The following is a 15,024-nucleotide window of genomic DNA, read 5'->3' as shown; positions in this document are numbered from 1 at the left end:
CTAGTGTACAGAGGTGTCAACAATCTTTTACAGGGTATAGCACATCCCTAAAAAGAAATACAGGCTGAAACATTGGCATTTTTTTGAGTATGAGTTCAATCTTGTTAGATATTTCTCTTCAAGAAAATCACTATTTCCTACAAATGCCATATGTCTGCAACATGTTTGCCAGCCACATCAGTGCAAAGCTACTTAAACTGTATTGTTAATCCTTAATGCAGTTTACAGGCACATCAGGCCTTTCCAAGGATGTTCTTTGCTGAAGCAACCTCAGCCTTGGTCTTATGTACAATTGTGTTCAGTGCATTTAACTTGTGAACTATAAGATGCAGTTACAACACTTTAGATAATCATTGTATGTGACAGTTTTTGGTAAATTGAGTGATTTTTTTGAATCATGCCAACAGAGTCTGTTTATGCACTCCGCAGTTATACTCCTGGACAGAACAGTGAAATTTTGACTCTTGACTGCAGAATTGACTAATCTGAACAGATTCAACTTGGGCAATGCGGCTGCACAGGTGTCTGTGTGTAGGAGTGGGGGGGGGGGGGGGGGGGTTAGGTGGAGGGGGCGAGGCGGGGGGAAGAGTGTGCGGCATGCACAGAGGCACATATGTTTCACACTCTAGTTTGTTATTCATCCAAATGCTAACAAAGTTTTTATTCCTTTTGGTGTGCCTATTGATGACTCAGTGTATCAACTATTTGGCGAACTGTCTCCTTTACTCCTAAATTATTTACAGTCTGCCAGAACTTTCCTTACCACTTTAATTTTCATATATAAATATAAAATATATGAGAAGTCTTTGGGAAACTTGCACATTTTTAATAACAATGAAGCATATTATCATGTCTATGTATAGTCAAGTCAATAAAAATAGTAGCCACAAAGTGGCAAGAAATATCAGATTATGTGCAAGTCTCAAATAATCAAATTTTTTTGCATGCAGAGTCAAGAGAAGTCTATGTACATGTGCAGTTTCAAGAGAAGTCTATGAACCACTTGAAAGTTTAAGAAAAATTTCTAACTCCAATGGATATGAATGTGTAAAAAAATTTGTAACTCCATAATTCAAGAAAGACAACTGTAATTATTCTTTCTAAACAAGATAGTCGTCCAGCTTCATGCCGACAAGGCACATTATGGTATCTTAACTTAAAATTGCTGCAAAGGCATTTAGGATGCATAAAGCAAGAAGACAGCTCATTAACCCTTTCAGACCCACATTAAATTTTACTTTCTCTTAGTTGCAGCAAAAGCATTTTTCACAGTGGAAACCTCATGTACACATATGAGAATGTTCAATCTTTTTATCATGTACAAGTGTTGCCAGCTGTTGGGTTTCACCATAAAAATATTAACAAATGAATGTAGCAGTGCACAGCAGCTTTTAACTGCCAGAATACACATAAGTGGTTGGTGAGATGCATTCCACTGTATAAATAAACATTATTATTGTTATTCTGGATGGTAATTATTGAATGATCAGTTAATTTTTTTATTTTTTTTATTTTTTTATTTTTTTTATTTTTTATTTTTTTTTATTTTACAAAAGCTAATATTTCAACATTAGCAATTTTAGTCAATAAAAAGAAAACATAGTATATTTTGAAAATGGGTACATATTTTTGTATAAATCTTATATCTAAAATCATTATAAAATCATCAAAGAGCATTATGGCATAAAGAAAAATTTTCCTTCCTCCAGCAAAAAATTAAGGACGGAAAGGGTTTACATATTGTTCATCAAAATTTATAAATTGAAACCTGTTGTTTTAATGTAGTTTCAAACAAAGTGATTATGATTTGAAGCAATTCATATAACAATCATTAAAAAAAGAGCATGCATAACAAGCTTGCATAGATATGTTGGCAAATACACATAAAAAACAGTGGAGGCATAGTTTCTCATTTACAACTCCTCCACTAAAATAAATGTCTGTATAATCCTCATACTTTGAGTCAAACATCCTAAATCATTCTATGATGTTGTATACTTAATAGCTACATATGCCACTTGATACATTCTTCATAACAGTTCTAATAACAGAATCATTTTCTGGGTTTCTAATCAAAATTTCCTTTTTTTAAAATCGCCTTGTAGGAATGCAATAACAACATGAAAGTGATCTGTGTCTAAATCATATTATTTAACAGTTAAACTAAATAGATATCAGTATAAATAGTTGTGGATTACTAAGGAATGTCTCTCCATTTCGAAACCTTTGTGAGCAACCTGAAAGTAATATATGTGCTTTGTATCTAGTAATGTGTACTTGTATGTTCTTTTTAATTTTGAAAATCCTCTTCATGCCAATTCACTTTTTATCTGAGAGCAAAACTGCTGTTTCTATTGTGTAACTATAGTTCTTTTTGAATTATGTGAAAGCATTCATGTGAATCTTTGCCTTCTAAGGCTTTTTCTGATGATTATGGATGTCTGCCCTATGCATTTGTAGAGTAATAGGAGGCACAATCATCCATCCTTATTGGGTTTGGAAATCTTTATGATCTAAGGGTTTGAATTCTCAGTGAAGATACAGTATTTTAGTCTTGGATGAATTTTATTCTTCTGAGTTGTTTTGATCAAATTATCTATCTCTTGAGTCAGCTCTAGTCTCAGAATTTATAGGTTCAGATTCAACTGTTTCTGAGCTATCTTCCTTAATTTCACAATTTTCTCTGCCTGTCTCTCTTAACAAGATGCAATGTCATAGAGACTGCTTCACCCTAATATTTGTTAGGTAATCCTGTATCAAGTAACAAGAGTCTGGATTTTCTACTGTAATTCTGTTGAGCCTTACTGCCACTCCATTTTGTTCTAATGTGTAAGTTAACATCAATTGATTTTTTATGCCTTCATTGTTTAAGAAGTGTACTAGATTCCAGTTCATATATTTTTTTTCATTATCAGGGTGCAAAATGCAAACTTTTCTACTAGTTTGTTTTCCATGTATCTCCTTAACCCTCTGATCATTTCCGGTACTTTGTTTTTAACATTGAGTGTGAACAGAGTCACTTTATTCAAACAGACATCTGCTAACATCAGACAATATTTAGCATGTTCATTTCAGAATGTATTAATTCAAGTATACCTTTCATTCTCAACCTGGCATGTTGGTAAGGTAATCTTGTCTGTTTATCTTGCAATCATGTAACACATGGAGAATCAACAGTTCTCATATATTCAATGTCACTGGCCATATTTTTCTGTAAAGCTACTACTTTGTCATGGTTTAAGCTCTGCAATTTTCTAAACTACCAGTTAGCATCATTTGAAACTGACACCAGTTTGTCCTCACAACAGGTGGGTCACTCTTAACCTGGAGTGACCTGCTGCTCCTACCTAGCCTTCATTAACCAGTCCCTCTTTCCTCCCTATTAAAGAAACACTAAAGTTACAGAGGTTTGAAATAATTTTTCTACTTTTAACAAAATGAATTAGGATAGATTACTATTCACCACATAGAAGGGGAGCTGAACAGTGGATAGGCACATTTAAAAGTAGTCTGTTAGATTTTCTTTAGATTCACGGCCAATGTCATCTCTAGGTGCATTTCCCTCTGCAAAACTTGAAATTTTGTCCCCAGAAGGTAAGTATTGGCCAGCCATTCTGTCTCCTGGTAATTTAACTTTTAACTGATTATCTAGTTTGCCTGACTTGGAAGCAGTGACGAACATCTCATACAAGCATCCCTTGCTGGTGACTTGCCACTTACCTTGCTTTTGCTAAGGTTTTTTTCCCCCGCTGTGATTATAATTATAGCAAGACCTCAGTTCCTTGGGTATATCACATGTGTTATTTCTATTATCTTTCCTGTGAAATTCAAGAGCTGACTGTTATTCAATATCTGATAAGCACATTTCATTCATCATTTTCCGTAATAACTTAACATTCATAGAGTCTCTGGTTGTTGGTATAATGGAGTCCGCTAGGCTCACTATCATTGATTTGTATCCATCAGATACATCAAAATAAATTCTACCTATTAACTTTTCACTTTAAAATTCAGTGTTTAACTAAATATTGTATTTGCTTCAGCATTACGTACTTTCGACTGATCCATTATTTTGCCTGATATGTATTTCCATTACTTTTTGTGTTGATGATATGTTTTCAAGGCAAACTTCCATATATTTCAGTTCTCTGTCTCTTTTAATTTTTCTGCCATGTGTTTTTAGTTTGTGCTAAAAGATGTTCTGATATGTTGTATCTTGCAATACAGATGGACGATAAATAGTTTGGACAAGAAGAGAATAGAAGCTTTCGAAATGTGGTGCTACAGAAGAATGCTGAAGATTAGATGGGTAGATCACATAACTAATGAGGAGGTATTGAATAGAATTGGGGAGAAGAGGAGTTTATGGCACAACTTGACAAGAAGAAGGGACTGGTTGGTAGGACATGTTCTGAGGCATCAAGGGATCACAAATTTAGCATTGGAGGGCAGCGTGGAGGGTAAAAATCGTAGAGGGAGACCAAGAGATGAATACACTAAGCAGATTTAGAAGGATGTAGGTTGCAGTAAGTACTGGGAGATGAAGAAGCTTGCATAGGACAGAGTAGCATGGAGAGCTGCATCAAACCAGTCTCAGGACTGAAGACCACAACAACAACAATACAGATACAAATATTTTTATTGCTCCAAAATGGAATATTTATAGTTTTTTCATGAGTTTTTTACTAACTGCATCTTCTGGGCCCATAGCCTTTTGATTTAATAGTGGTTTCACCTTAAGTGTTCAATGTTTGAAGTAACTACGCAACATCTATTAAACACTGAATATATATAACAAGCCACAAAGGATGCATTTACAGAGATTCATACAAATTAGTGGAAGCATAAATTCTCATTCACAAGATCTTTTCTTCCTGCTGATTTGCAAAGGAAACTATGTTCCTCCACTTTTAACTAATTTTCCAGATTTTTGTTACTTGATCATCAGTGTTCTTATCCTAATATACATTCGTCATGTATCTATGCAACAGTTTGGCAGAATTTTTTATCTGTTCCATATTTAATTTGTTATGCTTTTGAAACTGTTCATGGATTTCCTTTTTACTTCTTTCATAAACAAAACCATAAACAACTGTCAACTATAGCTGTATTTTTCCATCATTCCAGGGTTGAATTGCAAAAGCGATTACCTTGGCTCTGTATTAAAGAAAATCAACAATCCAGTGACACAACTTCAACTGTCACAGCAACATCAACTGGTGCAACTACCACACCAAGTTAAGAATATTCTGATATGTTACCTCGGACGACGACTTCTGCAATGTCTACGGTACTGGCAGTTCTTGAATGGAATGTGAGAGACCTGTAGATATACCCATTTTTGTTCTTGGATGTTGTGAGATATTGCAATTTTTGGTATACTATAGTGTCATGTGATCAATAAAAACTGTGTGAGAGAAATGCACTTAATTCTGAGTTCTACAAAACTGAAAATCACCATTCGTCTGTGCATGCTTTTCATTTATAAATGGTTAATTTTAAGAATTGTCTCTCTGTTAATATCTCTCAACGTGCTCTGAATAATGTTTTTTATGTGTGTCAGACAGTTTCTCAGTCTTTAATTCTGTGAAGTTAAAGAGAATCAGAGAAGCGCTGTTAAAATTTATCTAATGAAGGTTCTGAGTTGTATAGAAAATTTTTGTGAAATAGTGTGTGAAATGCTCAGTGGTCTATTTTTTTCAATCAGTTTGTGATTCCGTTTTCTTTTATTTGCAGCAGCAATAAACCACAATTACTGTATGTTTTTGTTTTTATTGATTTCAATCCTTTCATAAACATTTGGCCAAATTGTGTACCTTTGGCCCTTCTTGAGAAAGTGAAAAAACATCCACTTTCATTGATTGTATTCAAAGATACTATTTAACAGAAAAATTAATGCTACACATCAGTTTTAAGGGCTGTAGACACTGTACAAAACAGAAATTTAATTTTCGGCTGAAATTAACCAGGATAAAAAATAAAATGACTGTTATTCACTTTCCACATCATTTCCAAGAATTTTGAAGGCCATCAAAAGCCAACATTGGTCTGAATTTTTCTGTGTATCAGAGACAGAATAAACTCAAGTGACATTTTGGGTTCTTCAATAAAGGACACCACTCACACAAAATGTTTTCTTGTGTCTCACAGTTTCACAATGTGATCTATATGCTAATAGCTTGGTAGTTCATGGATGTTGTTTCACATGACAATTTAAAGACAAGACTGTAACACTCTCAACAGTGGCCTATTTGAAGCATTCATGGAAAGAAGTAGTAAATGAAAACCACAAGAATAATTTGATAAGAAATATTACTAACAGAACTCTCCAGAATATATAACAATGCTACATGATTATATTACCCATTCTGTAAGTGCAAACTGCCACAGAGATTTTCTAATGATTCCAGCACTGCGGTCTGGTGTAAATGAAACAATCATTATGCCATAATGGGAAAGACAAACAATAATCATTAATCTACTTTCTCAAGGCAATATATCTGTACTTGAACACTGGCTATTCAGAAGTCTTTCGAGAAAAGTCACTGAAAATGTCATTTGTGAAGTCAAGAAGATATGCTCCAGTTTTATTAAATAGAAATACCTCTAGATTAGGAGACAAAAATACTCTCTCTCTCTCTCTCTCTCTCTCTCTCTCTCTCTCTCTCCTCCCCTCCCCCCAACCCCTCTCTCTCTGTCTTTCACACACATACACACACACACACACACACACACACACACACACACACACACAATTTTTGCTAAAGTAATTTGTCTACATTGAGTTGCATATACTTTCAGGTGAAAAAAAAAAGACATACGGTAATACCTCAAGAAAACCACATCATGTGGTAAATACATAACTTTGTATGTTCTTCAAAAAATTTGTAATTAATGGCAAGGTAAGCATTTCTAAAGAAGAGAAATTTGTTTACATCGAGTATAGACTTAAATACAAAAACTAATATTTACATGTGTACAAACAGTAAAAAACATTCTTTATGTTTAACAGCCATAAAATAAAAGCCCACTGATGATGCTGCAAGTGCAGTGAAACATGTTTGGGATGTTGTTGTTGTGGTCTTCAGTCCAGAGACTGGTTTGATGCAGCTCTCCAAGCTACTCTATCCTGTGCAAGCTTCTTCATCTCCCTGTACCTACTGCAACCTACATCCTTCTGAATCTGCTTAGTGTATACATCTCTTGGTCTCCCTCTACGATTTTTACCCTGTGCGCTGCCCTCCAATATTAAATTGGTGATCCCTTGATGCCTCAGAACATGTCCTACCAACTGATCCCTTCTTCTAGTCAAGTTGTGCCACAAATTTCTCTTCTCTCCAGTTCTAGTCAATACCTCCTCATTAGTTATGTAATCTACCCATCTAATCTTCAGCATTCTTCTCTAGCACCACATTTCGAAAGCTTCTGTTCTCCTCTTGTCCAAACTATTTATCGTCCATGTTTCACTTCCATACATGGCTACACTCCATACAAATACTTTCAGAAATGACTTCCTGTCATTTAAATCTATACTCGATGTTACCAAATGTTTCTTCTTCAGAAACACTTACCTTGCCATTGCCAGTCTACATTTTATATCCTCTCTGCTTCGACTGTCATCAGTTATTTTGCTCCCCAAACAGCAAAATTCCTTTACTACTTTAAGTGTCTCATTTCCTAATCTAATTCCCTCAGCATCACCCGACTTAATTCGGCTACATTCCATTATCCTCGTTTTGCTTTTGTTGATGCTCATTTTATATCCTCCTTTCAAGACACTGTCCATTCCATTCAAATGCTCTTCCAAGTCCTTTGTTGTGTTTGACAGAATTACAATGTCATTGGCGAACCTCAAAGTTTTTGTTTCTTCTCCATGGATTTTAATACCTACTCTGAATTTTTCTTTTGTTTCCTTTACTGCTTGCTCAATATACAGATTGAATAACATCGGGGATAGGCTACAACCCTGTCTCAGTCCCTTCCCAACCACTGCTTCCCTTTCATGTCCCTCAACTCTTATAACTGGCTTCTGGTTTCTGTACAAATTGTAAATAGCCTTTCGCTCCCTGTATTTTACCCCTTCCACCTTCAGTATTCGAAAGAGAGTATTCCAGTCAACATTGTCGAAAGCTTTCTCTAAGTCTACAAATGCTAGAAACGTAGGTTTGCCTGTTCTTAATCTATCTTCTAAGATAAGTCATAGGGTCAGTATTGCCTCACGTGTTCCAATATTTTTACGAAATCCAAATTGATCTTCCCTGAGGTTGGCTTCTACCAGTTTTTCCATTCGTCTGTAAAGAATTCGCGTTAGTATTTTGCGGCTGTGACTTATTAAACTGATAGTTTGGTAATTTTCACATCTGTCAACACCTGCTTTCTTTGGAATTGGAATTATTATATTCTTCTTGAAGTCTGAGGGTATTTCGCCTGTCTCATACATCTTGCTCACCAGATGGTAGAGATTTGTCAGGACTGGCTCTCCCAAGGCTGTCAGTAGTTCTTATTGAATGTTGTATACTTCCGGGGCCTTGTTTCGACTTAACGTCTTTCAGTGCTCTGTCAAACTCTTCATGCAGTATCATATCTCCCATTTCATCTTCATCTAAATCCTCTTCCATTTCCATAATATTGTCCTCAAATATGTTTGGGATAAAAAACAAAATTGTGTTTTGCTGAAGGTGGACCCCATCCAAAAACACGTGCATTGAAGAGAATCAAAATGTTTACCACATGTAGGTTTCCAGGATTGTCTCATTTTCTGGATGCAAAAAACTTGACCACAACTGATTGTGGGAACGTGGGACTAACCAGTGATGCGTGCTTCGTTTACTGCATGCAAGTGCAGTGAACTTAAGATCTAAGTCTTTACTCTTCAACTGTTAGTTCAGTGAGTTACCTTTTCTGAGTTGGTAAAATAAAGTACTTTTGTGCAAAACTGTATGTGGGTCACAGAAATCAGTGAGCGACCTGATCGTCCATATCATAAGGCATTGCTTATATTATGAATGAATATCAGTAAGGAAGAGTAATCCTACAAAAAATATATATAACCCAGATACATGACTCATCAAGTGTTATATAAAGTAGAAGTTTCTTTAAATCATTTTCATACTGTTTCTCACATGTATGATCTTTGCAAAATCCATATGCAGAATCTGCACCCAACATTGTTCAGTTCAGGCACGGGAATGTTCATGATGGAGACTCCCTGTTGGTGAGCATCTACAGTTAATAAAGAAATTTTGGCATAGGTTAATGCAGTGGAAAGGGAGAACAGGTATTTCACAACTTCATTTTCGAAGCTGTTACACTGAATTATCAGAAAAAATATTAGAGCTGCTGAAACTGACTTTGCTAAAGGCTACAGTCAGCCACATTATCACTGAGGAGACATCAATAATATGGAATTCAATCCACGTTAGCACCAACAGTCATTTGTATAAAGCATGTGCCGCTTACATATAAAGCTAAGACACTACTTTGGAAAAATCAGGATGGGATAATCACAATATTATGAAAAGGTCAAGCAACCAGTGACAGTGACTCTGTGTGTGTGTGTGTGTGTGTGTGTGTGTGTGTGTGTGTGTGTGTGTGTGTGTGTGTAGGCCTTTTGGCCAAAAGTTTACTTGTTTTACAGTCACTTTGTTGTGTTTATCTGTGACTAAACATCTCCGTTATATGCCGAGTATCATCCAATTTTCCATAATATTGTTAAGACACGACATGACATAGAAGATGATGTTTCACTTTTTTAACCCTCGAGTGGGTGCACCAATGTATAAAGTACATGGATTGCAAATAACATTGTCTTGTACCATTCCATTGTTGTTTTGCAATTGTGAGCCCATACCTATTCCTTCATTATTGCTTCAGCTAACACAGTTACAAGTTGTGTTACAATACATCCAAGTAAGCAGCAGGAATATAAAATAAACAGGAAGCAGGCGAGAAAAAATTTACGATCAGGGCAAGAAAATGCCCCAGGATATGAGCTAGATGCACAATACCATAATGAGGCAGTTGTCTACAAGATAATTAGCGACTGAATAAGCATCTGGCTGGGACCTGATGAAACTGCTCCACTGGGTCATTAGTGTGAGGTAAAACTTGTACATGGCAACAGAGTGAGACAATAAAATTAAACAGTGATTTAGCTCACATAATACTAGTTTCTTTAATTGGTGTTTAATTAAATTGAGATTAAACTATGATTTTATTCTTACACATTTACCTTCATAACATAAAGACAGCTAGTTTTTACATGTGCGCAAAGTATGCCATGTGCCCGCAAGTGTTATGGAAACTGGTATACCCACTCGAGTGTTGAGGGACAAGGATTTTGTTAACTAGAACATAGGAGTTAATCATTAACTGTTATCTGGGAGAAATTTTCTCATTGTCCCTATAGCTCAGATCTGCTGCCAATTATTTTAACATATTTTTTTCATCTCAAAATATTTCTTTTTAACTAATCTTCCATGGCAATGACAAGATGAAAAATCTGTCAACAGCTGGTTGTTCTCAGAGGTGGGATATTTCTAAGAACAAGGTGTGCATATTTGTGTCCCAAGCCAATTAAAAGTCTCAACACAGGAGGTAATGACGTAGAAAAGTGATGAAAGGTGTATGCTTACATGTTTACTAAACATTCTCGTTAGTGTTATTTTGTATGTGTGTGTTTACATCACAAATTAATTTCATTTATGGATGACTATCAGTCAACACATAGTCAGATAGGTCAATTGAAGGTATTTGCAAAACCAATAAATGTATGCAGTAGATTTAATTTACCATTTTATTGATAATGGTATGATTCACTGCATGCAAGACCAGACAAATCACTAAACTAGGCAGAAAATACAAAGAAAGCAATGAAGTTATTTTCTGCCATAAAGGTAACATTTTGGCATTACAATGGAAAGACAAGAGAGGAGTTTATATGGTAACTTTTGTGGACTGGGAAGACAGCCAATCCACTAGGACGGGAGGCCGAAGGGCACGCGTTTAAGCTCACGCAGGCTGGCGTGAGGTCTGGAACAGGACACGGAAATGAGACTAGTAAAAAAGGTACGTAGCTTCTGGAATACTTAACTTTAATCCATAATTGGTGAACATCGGTCTGACAGTACATGCATCACAAGATAAATAGCAATTGATAATGGCGCCTTGCTAGGTCGTAGCAAATGACGTAGCTGAAGGCTATGCTAACTATCATCTCGGCAAATGAGAGCGTAATTTGTCAGTGAACCATCGCTAGCAAAGTCGGCTGTCCAACTGGGGCGAGTGCTAGGAAGTCTCTCTAGACCTGCCGTGTGGCGGCGCTTGGTCTGCAATCACTGGCGGTGACACCACAGTAACCATGAGGAACAGAATAGACACTGGCAGAAGAGAAAACATCAAACCAGCAGCAATGCCCAGTTACTATGAAAACAAGCTGGATAACCAGCAGCAATGCTCAGTTACAATGAAAACAAGCTCGGTGCTGATCTCAGAAATCAGGCTATGTCATAAGATATCTGAACACTGCTCTGTGAAATGGTGGAGAAAGCTCTTGTTCCATCTAACTCTCCTAGCAGTTTCATATGCATGTATATTACATGAAGGGTGTTGAATAAGTAATGCAACACTTTTGTTCCACCACCAATTTTGACTGAAAAAATGTGGAATTTGCTGTGGGATATTGTAGAATATTCCTGCTTCAGCTGCTATAGTTTCATGAAGTTCTGATAGGACCCAAAGCGCTATGTAATCTTCAAAATGCTGTCTGTAACAGAAATGAATTCCACGCAGAGGGCTGTCACTGATTTTCGTTTGGGAAAAAGTGGAGCAGCGTAGACATTCATAGGCTCTTGCAGAATGTTTACGAAGACCTGGAAGTGAACAAAAGCATGGTGAGTTGTTGGGAGAGATGTCTGTTATCATCACAACAAGGTCACGAAAATCTGTCCAACCTGCCACATGCGACCGGGCCACACATGACTGTGAGCCCTAAGGAAACTGAAGAAACAACTTCAGAGTGTTCATAAACACAAAAATACACACAAACTTCTCCTTCTGCATGACAAAGCAAGGCCTCACACAAATCTGCAAAACCACGAGGAGCTCACAAAACTTCATTGGTCTGTTTTTCCTCACTTGTCCTACAGCTGGGATCTTGCACCTTCTGACTTCCATCTGTTCAGACCAATGCAGCGGTGTACTGTAGGTCTCTAGAAGAGTGTAGCGTTCCAAAGGATCGGAAAAGGGCACAGGTCATCCCCGTTTTCAAGAAGGGACGTCGAACAGATGTGCAGAACTATAGACCTATATCTCTAATCTCGATCAGTTGTAGAATTTTGGAACACGTATTATGTTCGAGTATAATCACTTTTATGGAGACTAGAAATCTACTCTGCAGGAATCAGCATGGGTTTCGAAAAAGACGGTCGTGTGAAACCCAGCTCGCGCAATTCGTCCATGAGATTCGGAGGGCCATAGACACGGGTTCCCAGGTAGATGCCGTGTTTCTTGGCTTCCACAAGGTGTTCGATACAGTTCCCCACAGTCGTTTAATGAACAAAGTAAGAGCATATGGACTATCAGACTAATTGTGTGATTGGATTGAAGAGTTCCTAGATAACAGAACGCAGCATGTCATTCTCAATGGAGAGAAGTCTTCCAAAGTAAGAGTGATTTCAGGTGTGCCGCAGGGGAGTGTCATAGAACCGTTGCTATTCACAATATACATAAATGACCTTGTGGATGACATCGTAAGTTCACTGAGGCTTTTTCCAGATGATGCTGTGGTGCATCGAGAGGTTGTAACAATAGAAAATTGTATTGAAATGCAGGAGGATCTGCAGCGAATTGAGGCGTGGTGCAGGGAATGGCAATTCAATCTTAATGTAGACAAGTGTAATGTGCTGCAAATACATAGAAAGATAGATCCCTTATCATTTAGCTACAATATAGCAGGTCAGAAACTGGAAGCAGTTAATTCCATAAATTATCTCGGAGTACGCATTAGGAGTGATTTAAAATAGAATGATCACATAAAGTTGATCGTCGGTAAAGCAGATGCCAGACTGAGATTCATTGGAAGAATCCTAAGGAAATGCAATCCAAAAACAAAGGAAGTAGGTTACAGTACGCCTGTTCGCCCACTGCTTGGATACTGCTCAGCAGTGTGGGATCCATACCAGATAGGGCTGATAGAAGAGATAGAGAAGATCCAACGGAGAGCAGTGCACTTCGTTACAGGATCATTTAGTAATCGCGAAAGCGTTACGGAGATGATAGATAAACTCCTGTGGAAGACTCTGCAGGAGAGACGCTCAGTAGCTCGGTACGGGCTTTCGTTAAAGTTTTGAGAACATACCTTCACCGAAGAGTCAAGCAGTATATTGCTCCCTCCTACGCATATCTCGCGAAGAGACCATGAGGATAAAATCAGAGAGATTAGAGCCCACACAGAAGCATACCAACAATCCTTCTTTCCACGAACAATACGAGACTGGAATAAAAGGGAGAACCGATAGAGGTACTCAGGGTATCCTCCGCCACACACCGTCAGGTGGCTTTCGGAGTATGGATGTAGATGTAGATGTAGATGTAGGAAGCAGTATGTGAATGATGGCAAGGTTACTGATGCAAGATGTTGGCACCAATTCTGACCAGTACAGTGGTACTATGTGGGCATACAGACCCTCCCTGTAAGGTGGCATAAGCCTTTCACATTGAACAGAGATCAATGTAATTTGTAACCAAAAGAGTGGGAATAATAAGGTGTATTGGAATCTGGGCCAAGGCCAGTCAGCTTTCAGCAAAAAAGAGGTGTTGCATTACTTACTGTATACACAAGTTACAAAAAAGAAAGTTAGTACCAGGGAATTCATCATTTCCGTTTGCATATCTGTCAATGATCTGTGGTAATGAGACTCAGTCTTCTACAAGTGGTGATGAGATTTCACAGTTGCTGCAAATCATTCGCTGGAGAGAGTACCAATATCACCAGGAATGAAAAAAGCACAGAAAACATTCAGAGAGTCCTCAGACAGAGGGAAGAAAGGACAAAGAGTAGCCAAAAGGAGAAAGACATCATTTCAATGTGGAGTATGCAATGAGGTGTTTCGTACAAATAGATAAATAAGTAAGCTCTGGCTGCCGAGGCAAGACTGTAAGCAACTGCGCATGGGAGAAGTAATCTGCATGGTGGGCATAACAAGGAGGCTGGGTGGGGGAGAGATAGCATGGTAGGGATGGGAGACGGTAAAGTGCTGCTTGTGAGAGGATACAGGGACAAGGTGAAGAGAGGTTAGGTCATTTAAGTGCAATTGGGAGTTTAGATGTAGGGTAGGAGTGGAGGGGGGAGGGGGGTTGGAAAAGGGGAGAAGTAAAAGGTCTGTGAGTGCACTGGTGAAATAGAAGGCTGTGTAGCTGTCTGGTGCTGGAATGGGAACAGGGAAGGAATAGGTGAGTAAAAGACCATGACTAATGAAGCTTGACAGCAGGAGGGTTACAGAAACATACAATATATTGCATGGAGAGTTCCCACCTGTACAGTTCCGAAAAGCTGGTGTTGGCTGGAAGAATGCAAATGGCACAGGCAGTGAAACAGTCAATGAAACAAAGAATTTCATGTTGGGTAGTGTGCTCAGCACTGGATGGTCCAGCTGTTTCTTTACCACAGTTTGTTGGTGGCCATTCATACATACAGTCCGCTTGTTGGTTGTCATGCCCACTTAGAACACAGCAGTGGTTGCAGCTTAGTTTGCAGATCATATGACTGGTTTCACAGGTAGCCCTGCCTTTGAAGGGATAGGTGATGCTAGTGACCAGACTGGAGTAGGTGGTGGCAGGAGGACATAAGAAACAGGTCTTGTATCTAGGACTATTACAGGGATATCAGCCATGAGGCAAGGGGTTGGCAGTAGGTATTGTGTGGGGATGGATGAGGATATTGTGTAGGTTTGGTGAGTGGCAGAATACCACGGTGGGAGAAGTGGGAAGGATAATGGGTAGGACATTCTTCACTTCAGGGCATGA

The 15,024-nt window shown here is 37.9% G+C and overlaps 1 protein-coding gene across 1 annotated transcript in view; it reads left to right on the top strand.

Moving 5' to 3' along the window:
• LOC124605760 (opsin, ultraviolet-sensitive) overlaps positions 1 to 5,760 on the top strand; it is a 72,971-nt gene extending 67,211 nt beyond the window's left edge. Inside the window, exon 8 of the mRNA XM_047137645.1 lies at positions 5,128 to 5,760. Within this exon, the coding sequence (XP_046993601.1) occupies positions 5,128 to 5,242 (115 nt within the window). The 3' untranslated portion in view covers positions 5,243 to 5,760. The remainder of the gene's footprint in view (positions 1 to 5,127) is intronic.
• The last annotated feature ends 9,264 nt before the right edge of the window (positions 5,761 to 15,024 follow it).

This window comes from Schistocerca americana, chromosome 3, assembly GCF_021461395.2.
Source record: "Schistocerca americana isolate TAMUIC-IGC-003095 chromosome 3, iqSchAmer2.1, whole genome shotgun sequence".
Lineage (NCBI taxonomy): Eukaryota > Metazoa > Arthropoda > Insecta > Orthoptera > Acrididae > Schistocerca > Schistocerca americana.
The sequence above is the reverse complement of the archived record's forward strand: the minus strand, read 5'-3'. Positions and strand labels throughout refer to the sequence as shown.